This window comes from Molothrus aeneus, chromosome 2 (assembly GCF_037042795.1).
Source record: "Molothrus aeneus isolate 106 chromosome 2, BPBGC_Maene_1.0, whole genome shotgun sequence".
NCBI lineage: Eukaryota > Metazoa > Chordata > Aves > Passeriformes > Icteridae > Molothrus > Molothrus aeneus.
In genome coordinates this window covers 53,995,301-54,008,207 of record NC_089647.1, presented here as the reverse complement: position 1 = coordinate 54,008,207, position 12,907 = coordinate 53,995,301, and the positions used below count along the sequence as shown (strand labels likewise).

General features: G+C 42.2%; 2 protein-coding genes across 2 annotated transcripts; one reads left to right on the top strand and one right to left on the bottom strand.

Annotated features, from left to right (window-relative positions):
• Window positions 1-244: 244 nt before the first annotated feature.
• On the top strand, window positions 245-3,237 carry NUDT15 (nudix hydrolase 15). The gene is made up of 3 exons (XM_066544999.1): window positions 245-539; window positions 648-838; window positions 1,369-3,237. The coding sequence occupies exons 1-3, from the start codon at window positions 385-387 to the stop codon at window positions 1,512-1,514; spliced, it is 492 nt and encodes a 163-aa protein (XP_066401096.1). The 5' UTR covers window positions 245-384; the 3' UTR covers window positions 1,515-3,237.
• Window positions 3,238-5,238: 2,001 nt separating this feature from the next.
• MED4 (mediator complex subunit 4) lies at window positions 5,239-12,566 on the bottom strand. The gene is made up of 7 exons (XM_066544998.1): window positions 12,436-12,566; window positions 10,209-10,275; window positions 9,688-9,858; window positions 9,265-9,322; window positions 8,094-8,180; window positions 7,148-7,279; window positions 5,239-6,009 (listed from the first exon to the last, which is right to left on the bottom strand). Exons 1-7 carry the CDS (start codon window positions 12,564-12,566, stop codon window positions 5,837-5,839), a joined length of 819 nt encoding a protein of 272 aa, XP_066401095.1. The 3' UTR covers window positions 5,239-5,836.
• Window positions 12,567-12,907: the final 341 nt, after the last annotated feature.

Genomic DNA, 12,907 nt, shown 5'->3' with positions numbered 1-12,907 from the left:
AAGGGCCACTTTTTAAATCCTGAACAAATCAAAAACAATCCTGACTGGCTCCTTGACCTTCAAAAACCGAGTCGCATCTTGCTTGTTTTCAGCTGCCCCTCGTTTGCACAAACGCCTTTTCTATTCCCGGTGAGCTCACAAGTCCCTGCGGGTTGAGAGGCAAGGATCCCAGGCAAATAGCAGGACAGGGCACCTCTCCCTTCCACCCTGCCTTGGAACCTCGCCCCCTTTCTCACCAGCGACGTCACCACCGGGCGTAATCGCGCTCTCCAGACACACCCCCGGCCAAGGGCCTGCCAAAACCCGTGATCCCGAGCCGCGATTGGCGGATCCGCCCCCGCCTGCCCCGACGGGACCGAGCCTCGCCGAGCGCCCGGGGCAGCCATGGGCGAGCAGGCGGCTCAGCCGCGGCGGCCCGGGGTCGGCGTGGGGGTGGTGGTCACCAGCGCCGCGCACCCCGGCTGCGTCCTCCTGGGCAAGCGGAAAGGCGCGCTGGGCGCCGGCACCTACCAGCTCCCCGGAGGCCACCTGGAGTTCGGGTAGGAGCCCCGCGCCCTCCCTCCCCGCCCTGCCCTTCCCTTGCCCGCCGTGCCCTGAGGCGGCCGTGCGGTGCCGTGCCGTGCTTTCCCTTGCCTGCCCGCCCGCAGGGAGAGCCTGGCGGAGTGCGCGGCGCGGGAGACGCTGGAGGAGGCGGCGCTGCCGCTGCGCCACGTGCGGTTCGCGTCGGCCGTGAACGCGGCGTGCCTGTCCCAGCGCTACCACTATGTCACCGTGCTCATGAAGGGCGAGGCCGAGCCGGGCGCCGAGCCGCGCAACCTGGAGCCCGACAAGAACGAGGGTGAGTAAGCATCTTGTTCCAAGCGCCGTGCCGCGGGCAGGGATACCTCCCACTAGGTCAGGTGGCTCCCAGATTCATCCAGCCTGGCCTTGAACGCTCCCAGGGATGCGGCATCCACAGCTTCTCTGGGAAATGAAAAAGCTGCTCAGGCAAAATGACTCTGTCACTTGTCTTTGTATTGGTAGTTTCTATATGATCCATCTATACTTGAAAAGGAAGAATTGTTATATCACAGAAACAAAGAATATCCTGAGTTGGAAGGGACCCCCAAGCATCATTAAATCCCATTCCTGGCCCTGCACGGGGCAACCTCAGCAATCCGCCGCTTTGTGCCTGAGTTGTCCAAACACTCCTTGAGCTCTGTCAGGCTGCACTATGGAGCCTATTCCAGTGCCCCACCACCTTTTCCTAACATCCAGCCTAAACCTCTCCTGCCACAGCTTCATGCTGTTTTCTTGGGTCCCGTCTTAACTCTTTACTCAGATTTTTCTTCCTTTTTTTTTTTTCTTTTTTTTTTTTTTTCCCTACAGGCTGGGAATGGGTCAAATGGGATGAATTTCCTCCAGCAGATCAACTGTTCTGGGCCTTACGCTGTTTAAGAGAGCAAGGTTACAATCCTTTTACAGAAGAGCTCGATCATCTAAAGGGATACACGGGAAGTCACCAATTAGAGTAAAAACAAATTGTTTGTTATGTAACAAACTAAAGGACAGACCTGCTTTTTTGGTGTAAAAGAAAAAAATACAAAGTGCTCACCCTGCCCATGTGAAAATATCTTTCCCAAAGAACATGCCAACTGTTTCAGTGCTTTTCCCATATTTCACATGACAGTTGTCTCTCATTCCAGACCCACTTCTAGGTTTAGTAGCTAATAATTAACTTTTTCTTCTACTGAAAACTCAGTGTTTAATCTAGTTAGTCTTTACATGGATGACCAGCCATTTGGAAATCAGCACTAGCCAGGGAAGCTTACTCACTTAAAAGCAGTTGCAGCAAAACTTACTCATTTAAATCTGCTTTCCTGTAATTATTGGACCAATTTTAAAACTTGGCCTTATCTCTTAGCTTCACTTTTGAAGCTACTGTCATGAGCAAAAGTTACATTTAATAGACAAAGCCTTTTTTCCCCTGCAGACAGCAGTATACACTTGAAAATCAGAAGAGTATTATAAATGTGAAAAGATTGTCATGACTTATTGCAGGGAATGAAAATTCCCTGACCCTTCTTGCCAGTTGTTATCATAACAGAGTTCTGTTTAGATCCTCAATTGCATTGAATTTATCTGCAGAAATCAGATCTCTGCAACTGGTCTGAATTTGCTACTGAACTCTTGGAATGGAGAGGTGCCTACTCTACTAGGCTGACACAAATCTCATTTATAAGTGTAGCTCCATGGCAAAAATCATACTTAGTGGCTAAAAAGAGTTGTCAGTATTAAACTGCACACATGGGTGTAGTTCTGTATGGCTGGCTATTGAGATTTGGTAAAATTGTGAATTTTCAGTTTGACTGATTAAATGACTAAGTTGTTAGTGAATGAAATTACAGTACCAACAGTACATACAAAACCAAGAAGTTAATATTTTAAATTTTTCTAGAATCTGTAACTAATTTTGATTCTTTTCCAGCTGTTGGAAAGACATCAGCAATTAATTTTAAGATGTAACTTTCAAATCACTAGTTGGCTCATTTTTTTTTCTTGTCAGGGTTCTTTTATACCATAACTCTTGTCTATTCCCTTTAGATATACTCATTGTACAAAAATGTTGTAAGGTATTTTTAATTTCTTTTGAATGAAGTACAGGCACAATACTGAGAGATTAAAATTGCCTGAATTATGAATTGACTTCTCAGTTCTTAAAAGAAATCAGCTTGAGGGATTTAAGGCTCTTCCTTACTTTGAACATACATTTTTTTAAATGGAGATGGCTCTTCTTGCTGAGAAACAGAGTGATGAGGCATAAGGATGCTACTGCCCCTGGCAATCCTCCTAATTAGAGTCTGAAGTATTAATTACGTGCAACTTCCCTTAGGACAGACACCCGTTCTCTGAAGTGAAGAAAGAAGTAACATTACACAGCAGTCTTGAAATGGGAAATTTCACCAAAAATTCCTTTGCTACTGTAACTTTGTAAAAATCTTATTTTTCTATTCAAAAGTGGAGATTTGCTTCCTGCAAGCAACCTTATGTACACTGAAAATTATTCCATTCAGCTGTCAACAAAGAAGCTGTAGGAAGAGTTGACAGATGTCCTGTCCATCTGTCACAAAGAATAACGAAGAAAAAAAAATTAAATTATTTAGTACAATTTTTTATTTTAGAAAACATCTAGGTCCTGATGAGAGAACAGGGACCACTGTAAAATGGTCTGTTCATGCAATAAATACTTTCTTGGCATATTTTGTTAATGGTTATATACATTCTATTTCTTGTAAATACACAAGTAGACACTGAAATGAGGACACAACAGTATCTCCATATGTCAGCATTTCTGTATCTCTTCAAAACGGACAGATTACTGCAACCAGCTGTCAGCATTCCCCAACTTAAATAAGTTTGTATGTATCACACATTTATATTTCCCACCCCTCCAGAAAATGTGGTTCTCAGTCGATTTTAGCTGCCAAGACTCAGTCCTTTCAACTAAGTCTTTACTTTGATTTTTGGTACTTTTGCTAAATAGGAAAATGTATTATGTACATATATAAGCCACTGAATAACAGAACACTCAGTTATGATATCATGGTTCACTAAACTGCTTGTAACTGACAGAATTCACCTAAAATGACATTATACTTAGGCAGCACTGAGAAGCATACTCCTGAACTGCACATAGTTTGCAGCACTGATGCAAAGGAACTGATTAGAATGCATCTAATACCCAGAGTTTGAATTTATGCTAAGTGAACAGTGGGCAGTGCTGTTGCCCTACCTATTTATTAGATGTAATATATTGGTTCCATTTAATCCCATAACAGAGTAACTAACAAGCCAGAAAAAGAAGTGGTCATTGCTTCAGTTCCCTCTTATGTCTGAAAACAATCACCCACCTCCACAATATTTCAGTTGGTGAATTACATAGATACAGCCATAGAAGAGTTTTGAGTAGACTGTAATACTACACTTCCCATGAGTTTTAATTACATGCGTTTGTATTTTGTTTCAACAATGTCCTTGTAAGTTAGAATACAAAAGAGGCTGGTGAACTGTGTCTGTGTGCTGTGTTAAGAGATGAAAGAAAATACCAATCCCATTATACAAAGCATTAAGAAACTCCATTTTGTAATATTGTGTACGATTCTGATCACTAATGTGAGCTAGAAAAGGGGTAGGCAAGGTTAACTAGAATGACTGAGACAGGGCACATGTATTTGGATTAATGTGAATGAAACAGGAAAGACATTGGAGACAAGCACCCAAGAGGAGAACATGATACTGAATAAAGGTTACAGTATGTACGTATATTAATAACTTCAAGCTGTGAAAGAGGTGACAGTTTAATAACTCTGAAAATACTTCTAAAAGGAACAGCTGAAACAAAACCAAATTCCCCATTTCTCTGAAAACAAAACCCACTTCCCCATATAATGTGATTGAATGTGACTGAAGTCCTTCTTTCTACAGCCTGATGGGATTTGTACAGATTGGTCACAGGTGGCAGCATTACTGGCAGCAGTGTTTGAAAGATTACTTGAGCAGAGGCGGAATTACCTGATTCATCAGATACTTCCTTTGAGGAATCTACAAAATGGAAAAGGGAAGAGAATTGTGATCTGTGCTGCAGGACAGAAACCTTTAACTGCCAGGAGCAACAGTTCACATGAGTTTTGAAATTCTATCAGAGGGTTACATAAGAGAAAAGCAGCTGTCATAAAATGACTCCTTAAGCAAAACAGAACAAGGAAAGGAAAGCCAAGGGAAGTGCCTTTGGAAAAACAAAATATCATTGCAGCTGATGCAGGAAATGTAGTTGTGAAAGTAAACAAATTAGCAGGTTCAAAGAACTGAAAAAATTATAGATGACAAGGACAAAAAAATCCTTGAGCGCTTTGATCTGAAAGGAGCTAAACCTGCAGCATGCCCCACAGTGTGTCACCTCCAGGGTCCCAGGACACTTAACCAAGTATTTGGGGCAGCCTTGTGGGTGGGCACTCACTGCTTCAGGGTCTGCCCAGCTTTGTGTGCACCTGGCAGGGCTCACCTGAAAAGGAAGGACAGGCTTTCCACTTCTGACTCCTCCTCAGCTGCTTCTAATGCTGACTGGGCATTTTGCATAGGGAAAAATGGAGTACAAACTTCTGAAACTCAGTCAGAATTCAACCACATACTAGGATAAAATGTGCTGAGTATTGAAGTTACATGGCAACTCATGTAAGATTCAAGTTTGGAAAATTGAAGTTAGATCAAAGCTGAGTTTATTTATGACAAATCATTCATTATATATTACAGTAATTACAAACTCTTTTATTACACCTTATTGCCATATTTTTGTCCTTGATACACAGATGATCAAGAACACAGATCTAGGCAGTAACAAAAAAAAGATACATTACAAACTTCATGTTTCATTTCTGTGGCATAGAAAAGGCTATCATCAAAAAAGTAAAGTTACTAACAAACATACAAGGGGATTCCCCTTACACATTTTTTCCCAGGAACTTATGTCATCTAATGTATAGTAAATACATATATATAAATATATATTTACACATCTCTTGCAAACATACATTTACACAATCACTGAAAATCTGACATCTCTCCCCCAGCAGACAGCTCCCAGACATTTCTCCCAGCTCCCAGAACATCTAACAGGAAAAAAACAAGTTTGTAGTCCATGGTTTTAAATTAGTCACCCTATTTCTGAGCCAGCTGTTATCTTCTCCCTGCACAGGGCTGCTGGTGTAACAAAAAAAAGGATATTGCAGTTTGTGACAAACAGCATCTAACCTACCTTCACCACAGGAAAGGTCTACTAGGGGTACTGTCCCCCTTGTACCTAGTCTGAGTCACTGCTGCTGCTTGAGGAGTCTGTTGACATAACTTCTACATCATCTTCATTCTCTTTATTGTGTCCTGGAGGCTCCAGCATGAAGTCATTACTATGATTAGGAGGTAGCATGTTCATTGACATATCACTTGACTGCCAAGGATACTGAGGAGCAAGCACATCTGGAAAAACAGAGGCATCATCAAGAAAACTTTCAGTTTTGTATATTGACAAATTCAACATGACAGCTCAACCAGAACTTCAATATAAAATCAAAACAAATCTTGAAATCCTTTCTAAATTTTGGACAGATTAAACCCTCCAGAAACAGCTGGAAAACATCTCATGATGGAGCAATTCTATAATTGTAAAAGTCTGCTCTGCCAGAGAGGCCCATTTATGTAGTGGCTCTTGATAACTCATACTCAATACAGAGCTTTTCATCTTCAAAGCACAGTTTGAACTGATTCAGCATTCACAACTACTGGGAGTAATGAAAATTATCACAGTCTGTCAGTATGCAAAAATAGATTAAAATATTACATTAAAAAAAATCAGGCAGAACATAAAAATTCAGAGAAAAAGGCTTTATCCAAATATGCCTAAAAAGCAGCTCAGAATGGAAGCTAGTGTTTTACATTGTGTGGCCATGCTTCAATGCTAGAAGCAGTCTGCTATTAAACCAGGCTGAATGGGTGTGCTAAGCAGCCTCAAAGTTTGGAGGCTACTGAGCAGTCCAGAAACTGGTCTGCACATTCACTAAGGACTCAGTAACTGGATATCTCTGCAGGAGTCTCCAAAAGGACTAGATCCCATAATTAGCATTCTCAGGACATGCCTCCACACACCAACAGATTCAGCATCCCTACACAAAATGCCCAGGCAGCTTCAACTTTCTTGTAAATCAATGTTTCCCTCTTACCTTGACAGTCTCTGTGAGTGTTTAACCTGACAGAGGAGCCCAAGACTCAATTAAGAATTTTACTGGAGGAGTTTAAATCACACATTTTCCAGTTTCTCAAGGAAAATTCCTAAAATTCCTGGAAATTCCTTTCAGTTCTTATAGAGACAGCACTCAAAGTAAATGGATCAAGTCTGCATCCTCTAAGGCAAAGGAGCCAGCCAGAATGGGCTCTACTAAAACATACATCAAAAATATGCAACTTCTAATTACCTTTCTTTACTAGGTGTTCACTGCTAGGGAACAACATTAACCACAATTTTCATTGCTTTACCTCTGATTTGCCTTTGCTAAGGGAAATGTATAACTGCTATGAATCTATAAGCAATAAAGAAAAAACAAAACTGAGTTTCACTTACCTGGCAGTCTGCCTGCTGCAAGTGCATCCCCTGGTAAGTGTCCATTGACTCCATTGGTGGGTGGGTTGTTCATCTGACCCAAGAGACCACTTCTCATTTCCAGATCTGTAGGATATGGCCTACGTGGGTCCCCTTTAAGAAAAAAAGGGAAAAGAATGCCTTGAAATATTTAACAATTGTCTTGCAGCATTAGCGTTAGCTTCAGAGCCTAGCTGAATGACCAAAAAACCCCATACTCTGGTTGCTTGGACGAGTAATGAGCATCACACCTCTTCTATTAAAATCCAAGTCTGTCTTTCACTCAGACTTTGTTTGTTCACTCAAACTTGGCAGAAAAAGCATATTAAAAAACCCCCAAACAACCCAAAGCAACTCAAACAACAAAAAAAACCCAAACAAATCCATCATGTTTAAAAGATATCTTTGCTCACCCTGCTACTTCACAGCTAAACAGCAAGGACAGGAATTGGATGAAACACATTTTCATTTTGGGCAAGGAGGGTACTACCCAAAATTGAAACATGTCATAGTAAAAGTTCTGCTTCTGGCTCCACTGTTTACTAACACTGTCTGAAAGGATATTGTAAGGGGCAAGAGGGAACACAACCAAACACATAGAAAAGCCTTTAGCATACTTGGCTTTGACTTATTATCAGGGTAAATATTCAGGGGAAAAAGGCAAACAAGGAAGAACAGAGGCCAGTCTGTTAATGAAAGCAGACAGTTTCATAACCTTTTGGAGGTGTATGTGAAGTCCACAGGATTTTGGATATTCATTTTAGATAAAACTAAATATTTTGAATTAAATATTAGATATAACAGCTGAAAACAATTCTAGTCTAATAGACCCTGGTGTTTATCGCTGTATAAAAACATTTTAAGAGCAGATATTAACCATGATTTATTATTAAGAAAAAAAATCTAGTGTCATAAACACAACAGTTACCTGGTACCCACGTCAGAGGGGCACAAACAGCATTGCTAGCACTGATCCTATGGGCATATTTAATTATTTCTTCAGAGGAAATGGCACCTGGAAGAATGGAAAAAAAAAATGTTGCTGCATTCTCAAGAGATTGTGTCATTTAATTATTTCAGAATATTGACCACCAATATCTAAAAGGCTGGGAATATGATTTTGACAAACATTAAGAGCCTGGTTCAAAAGCAATGACTGTTTAGAAGATTCTCAATCTATGCAAAGATGAGCTTTGCAGTGAACTGATTTTACACACAGAAGTACAAAAAACCTTCAATATCAATGGTTCTTCAACCTCATGAAAACCACAAACAATCTCTTAAACAAGTGTACTTGACAAGCACAAAAAAAGTCTAAAACTGCAGCTCCTGCTTACTATAGAACTTTCTGTAGCAAAGTTTTATTTATTTGTTTAGTAACTATAGACTGTAGCCAGAAGAGTCCTTCCAAATATGTGCTTGTATTAGATTAATAGAAACTTTATTCAATTCCTTGATTTTCTACATGAAAGAGGCATAACAAAATGATAGAAGACACCATAAAAAAAAACCAAAAAACCCAGAAACAAAACAAAAAAAAACCCCAAACAAACAAAAAAACCCCACAAAAACAAAAACCAAAAAAACCCCCCAAAAAAACAAAAAAACCCACACCTAAGCAAAACAACCTGAAGAAGATGCCTTCTCCCCTCCCAAAAAAAGTTAGTTTGGTAAGTGCCACAGAATGGCAGGAATTGCTACAATTACAATCTAGTATCACCTATCACCAGCTCACCAGCTAGTCAGGGTGTGCATATACACACAAACATTCTCTTCCTTTCCTTAGCAAACCTCCTGAGGAAGTTTGGTAAGGTACTTAAGTAATCAGACATACTATTATCAGTCCAAGAAGACTGCTGAGACACTTTCATATTAAAATATGTTTGCCACAAAAAAAAAAAAAAAAATAAAATTCAATGCTGCCTTTATTCTGAGAAAATGGTTACAGTTTCATAATGAAATGGAAATTTGTTTACACACAAAGCATCTGAAATCTGTGATGGGAGAATTAAAAAAAAATTTAAAAGGCCCAATTTGAGCTCACTAACAGCTTTCTTTAGAATTGCATTTACTTAGTATGTACAATTATGGATACTCACCTTTTCGTGCTTTTTCAATTGATTTCAGTTTTTCCTTTGCTTGATAAACAGCTGTTGCCTAGTTGTAAAAAATAAAAACCCACAAAGGAAACCAAACCTTCAACGCATCTTTAATTTATAAACATCTAAAGTCAGCTTTGTGAATAAACCCTACCATTTAATTGCATTTTAGAAGAGAAACTTCTGTGAACATTTTCCAAATACACTGAAATAATGTAGATTTAGAAGCAAATTAGTATTTTAAAAAAACCTTAATACCATGATAACTAAACAGTGTTTGACTACTGCAAAAAAACCCAAACCACTAAGCTCTTATGAAGTTTTAAATATTTAAATCTTCTCAAATTAACACAACATCACTTTGCCCAGACCACCTTTTTTACAAGAAGATGCTCAAAAGCAAACACATCATTATGAACTTACCAGTATGTGCTCTGCTTCTTTAAGCTGTTTCTGCAGCTGCTGAATATCATTATCCCGCTTTTCTACTACCTTTTCTAAGAGCTGCATTTCATGATGGATTTTTCCCTGATCAACTGCCAACTTCATTAGCTCTTGAAACTCTCCATCTCTCTGAATCAGCAGTTCCAGGATCTATTGAACAACAGTTTTGTACAACTTTTAATTTGGCTAGAGTAACAACACACCCTCAGTCATGCTACAAAGAAGAGCAAATGGCATCCATAGGAGTATTTTTGTTTGAATGAAAAATGAAACAAAATTTCTTTCTGTTTGCAGAAACAGCCTATGAAGCACATAAAAAATGAATAAAAAGCAGGAGAACCAATAAGCCTTTGCAGCAGGGCCAAAGCCCCATTGTGACCATTAACTTGAATATAGGCATGAACAAAGGGAAAAAGTAAGAACAAACAAAAGAATGGAAAAAAGTTAGAAGTAAAGCATTATGCTTACCCAAAGAAACACAACTCAGAAAATCAGCTTACCTGGCTCTCCTCTCCTGCTTGTGGAAGCTTTTGGTTTCTTGAAATTGCCAAAATTTCAATTAGCTCCCTGAAAGGAAAACTCAGTTTGAACAACTTTCTAAGGCATTCTCACATCAAGTCATCCCAAAATTACCTAGAGGATTGGTATCATTACAAAAGTATTCATGGACCTGAGTATTTTATATTTTATAGTACAGTGTGGACAGGGATTTTTCAACCAAGAAAGCACACTTTGTTCCTTGTTATTTGAGCTCATGAAGCCCCCATGTATTTAAACTCAAGAAATGTGCTAAGTTCCTGTTAAACCATAAAAGACATGAGCAGAATCTGAGAGAAGTAACAGCATAATGGAGTGCCCTCAGACCCTTCTTCTACTACCTTTATTTGTTGCAAGAGGGTCTTCACTGTTTTACTTCTCTACTTTTCTCCATTTTTTCCCCAATATACTTGTTATTTAGATCAACTAAGTCTACATTTTCAAATATCAACAGAGTCTGTTATGGAACTACTTTTACAACAAGTATTTCCACAATGGTATATTAGCTGTGCATCAAGCATACAAAAAATATAAAAGAACCCTGGTAATATTCTGGTGCTAGAAGTGCTTCTCAAACAGACCTCTTGATCACTCTCCCAGATATCCAGATACTCTGCCACTGTTCTGAAGAACCTCTGGGTATCACAATGCAAAGAGGCATTTTCTGTAAACTGAGCAGTTATCTGACTTCTAAGACTCTGAATGGCAGTTCAACCCTAAGCACGGAGACACTGCCCTTGGAAGTACTGATTATTTGCTTGGTCCAGTGTGGATTATTTGCTTGGTCCAGCTCAGTGTGGTGTGTGAGTAATACAGCAGTGGAGCCAGAAATGTCTCAAAAAAAACCCCAGTAAAGCTCTGATCTTGGTCTGTGTCTCTTGGTCGCTCCTGAACACTACTATGATTTGAAACAATTAGAGAATAAAAAAAACTTGTCACTGTCACTAAAGCTTTATTCCATCTGACCAACACTGAGCAGTAGCAAATCCATTTTAAGTAGGTCAGGTACCACCATCGAGGGTGATGTCACAGGGCTGTAATTCTGCCCTGTGTCAGCCAGGTAATGCACAGATGTAGATTAAAAACTACAGAAAGGTTCCAGATTAGACATGTGGCTTAATTTCTGCCCCTACCACCAAACCAGTACTGTGACAGAGAAAGGCCTACCCCCAGGGTGCTGCAACACTTTGCTGGATCAATAGGAAGATTCTCTAAATGCTGCTGAGCGTTGCTGTGGCTTCATTGTGGCAGAACGCTAGTTCCAGTGCTCCAAAAAAAATTAGTAATTTAGGTAAGGAACAAGTTTGTTTTCATTTTTCCATAAACACATGCTCTCCAGCCACTCTTATGTCAGAATAAAATCTGTGACTGAGAATAAAGCTTAACCAGACACAAGGAGAGCAACTCACCAATAGCTTATCCTCCTCTTGAGGATCATTGAGCGAGTGAGCCACACGGACAGCACAGGTTATTCCCTCTGAAAATGCTTTCCTAAGATCCTACTCTCCTTGAGGTGTGGAAAATAATTAGGAACTATCTGAACTTCACTGCCAGCTGTGTCTCCACGACATGGTTGACAACTTGGATGGGGATTACCAGCCAGGACTCAAGACCCTGGAATACGTATCTGAGCATTTCTATCACTCTGAAGAGGAGCTCTGCAGCCTACGTGGAATGAATGTACCACTAATATAGGCAGTGACCAGAACAGCTGATGTCATGCAACACCATCTATGTATTTCTGACTTAAGCATATTTTTTAGTGACTCATAAAATGCCTAAAATCGGCGTGTAAGTGTGCACTTCACAGAAAACCAGGTGTCAACCAAGTGACAAAGGCAAGTGGGAGAAAAAGGGAGCTGCTCCTTCTCTCTGCAAACCACCGATGCTTCCCCACTGGGACGAGCGCCGGGAAGCGCTGCGCAGGGCCGGGCCGAGCCCCGCTGCAGCACCAGCCCCTCACCCGCAGAGCCGGCCTGAGAACGGCCAGAGAGCAGGAAAAGGCGAACCCGAGCGGCTCGGCCAGCGCTGGCTCCAGTCGCGCCGGGCCCCTCCCATGCCACCCTCAGGGGCTGCCGCTCCGCCCGCCGCCCCCGCCGCCGGCTCCGCGCACGCACCGCGCCGGAAGCCCTCACCCCGCCCCCGGCGCCCCGCCGCCACGCGGGGCCGACGGGGGCCCGAGCGCGGTACCTGGCCAAGAGCTCGAGATCCTCCAGCGCCGCCAGGAGCCGGTCCCGGGTGCTGCTCCGGTCCCCGCCTCCCCCGCCCGCCGCCGCCCCGGCCCCGACCCCGGCTCCTGCCGCCGCTGCCGCCATCGCCATCCGGGAGCGGACCCGCGCGGGAACCGCCCCCGGCCGGCGCAGGGACGGGCTGCAGCCGCGAGGCGGCGCGCGCATGCGCGGGGCGGGCGGGCGGATCCTTTCCCGCGGGGCTCGTCCCGGGAACCGGGGTGTGAGGGGAGGGGAGGGGAGGGGAGGCCATTTCTGCCTCGTCCGGACCGCATGTGCGTCTGTCACCCGCCCGCCTTGAGGCGGGGTCGCTTTGCGGGGATCTGCGCTTGTTGCTCTTTGAATCACAGGATCATTTAGGTTGGAAAAGAGTTCTGAGATCATGGAGTCTGAATAGCATCATGTCAACCAGGCCACGTCCAGTCTCTCCTTAA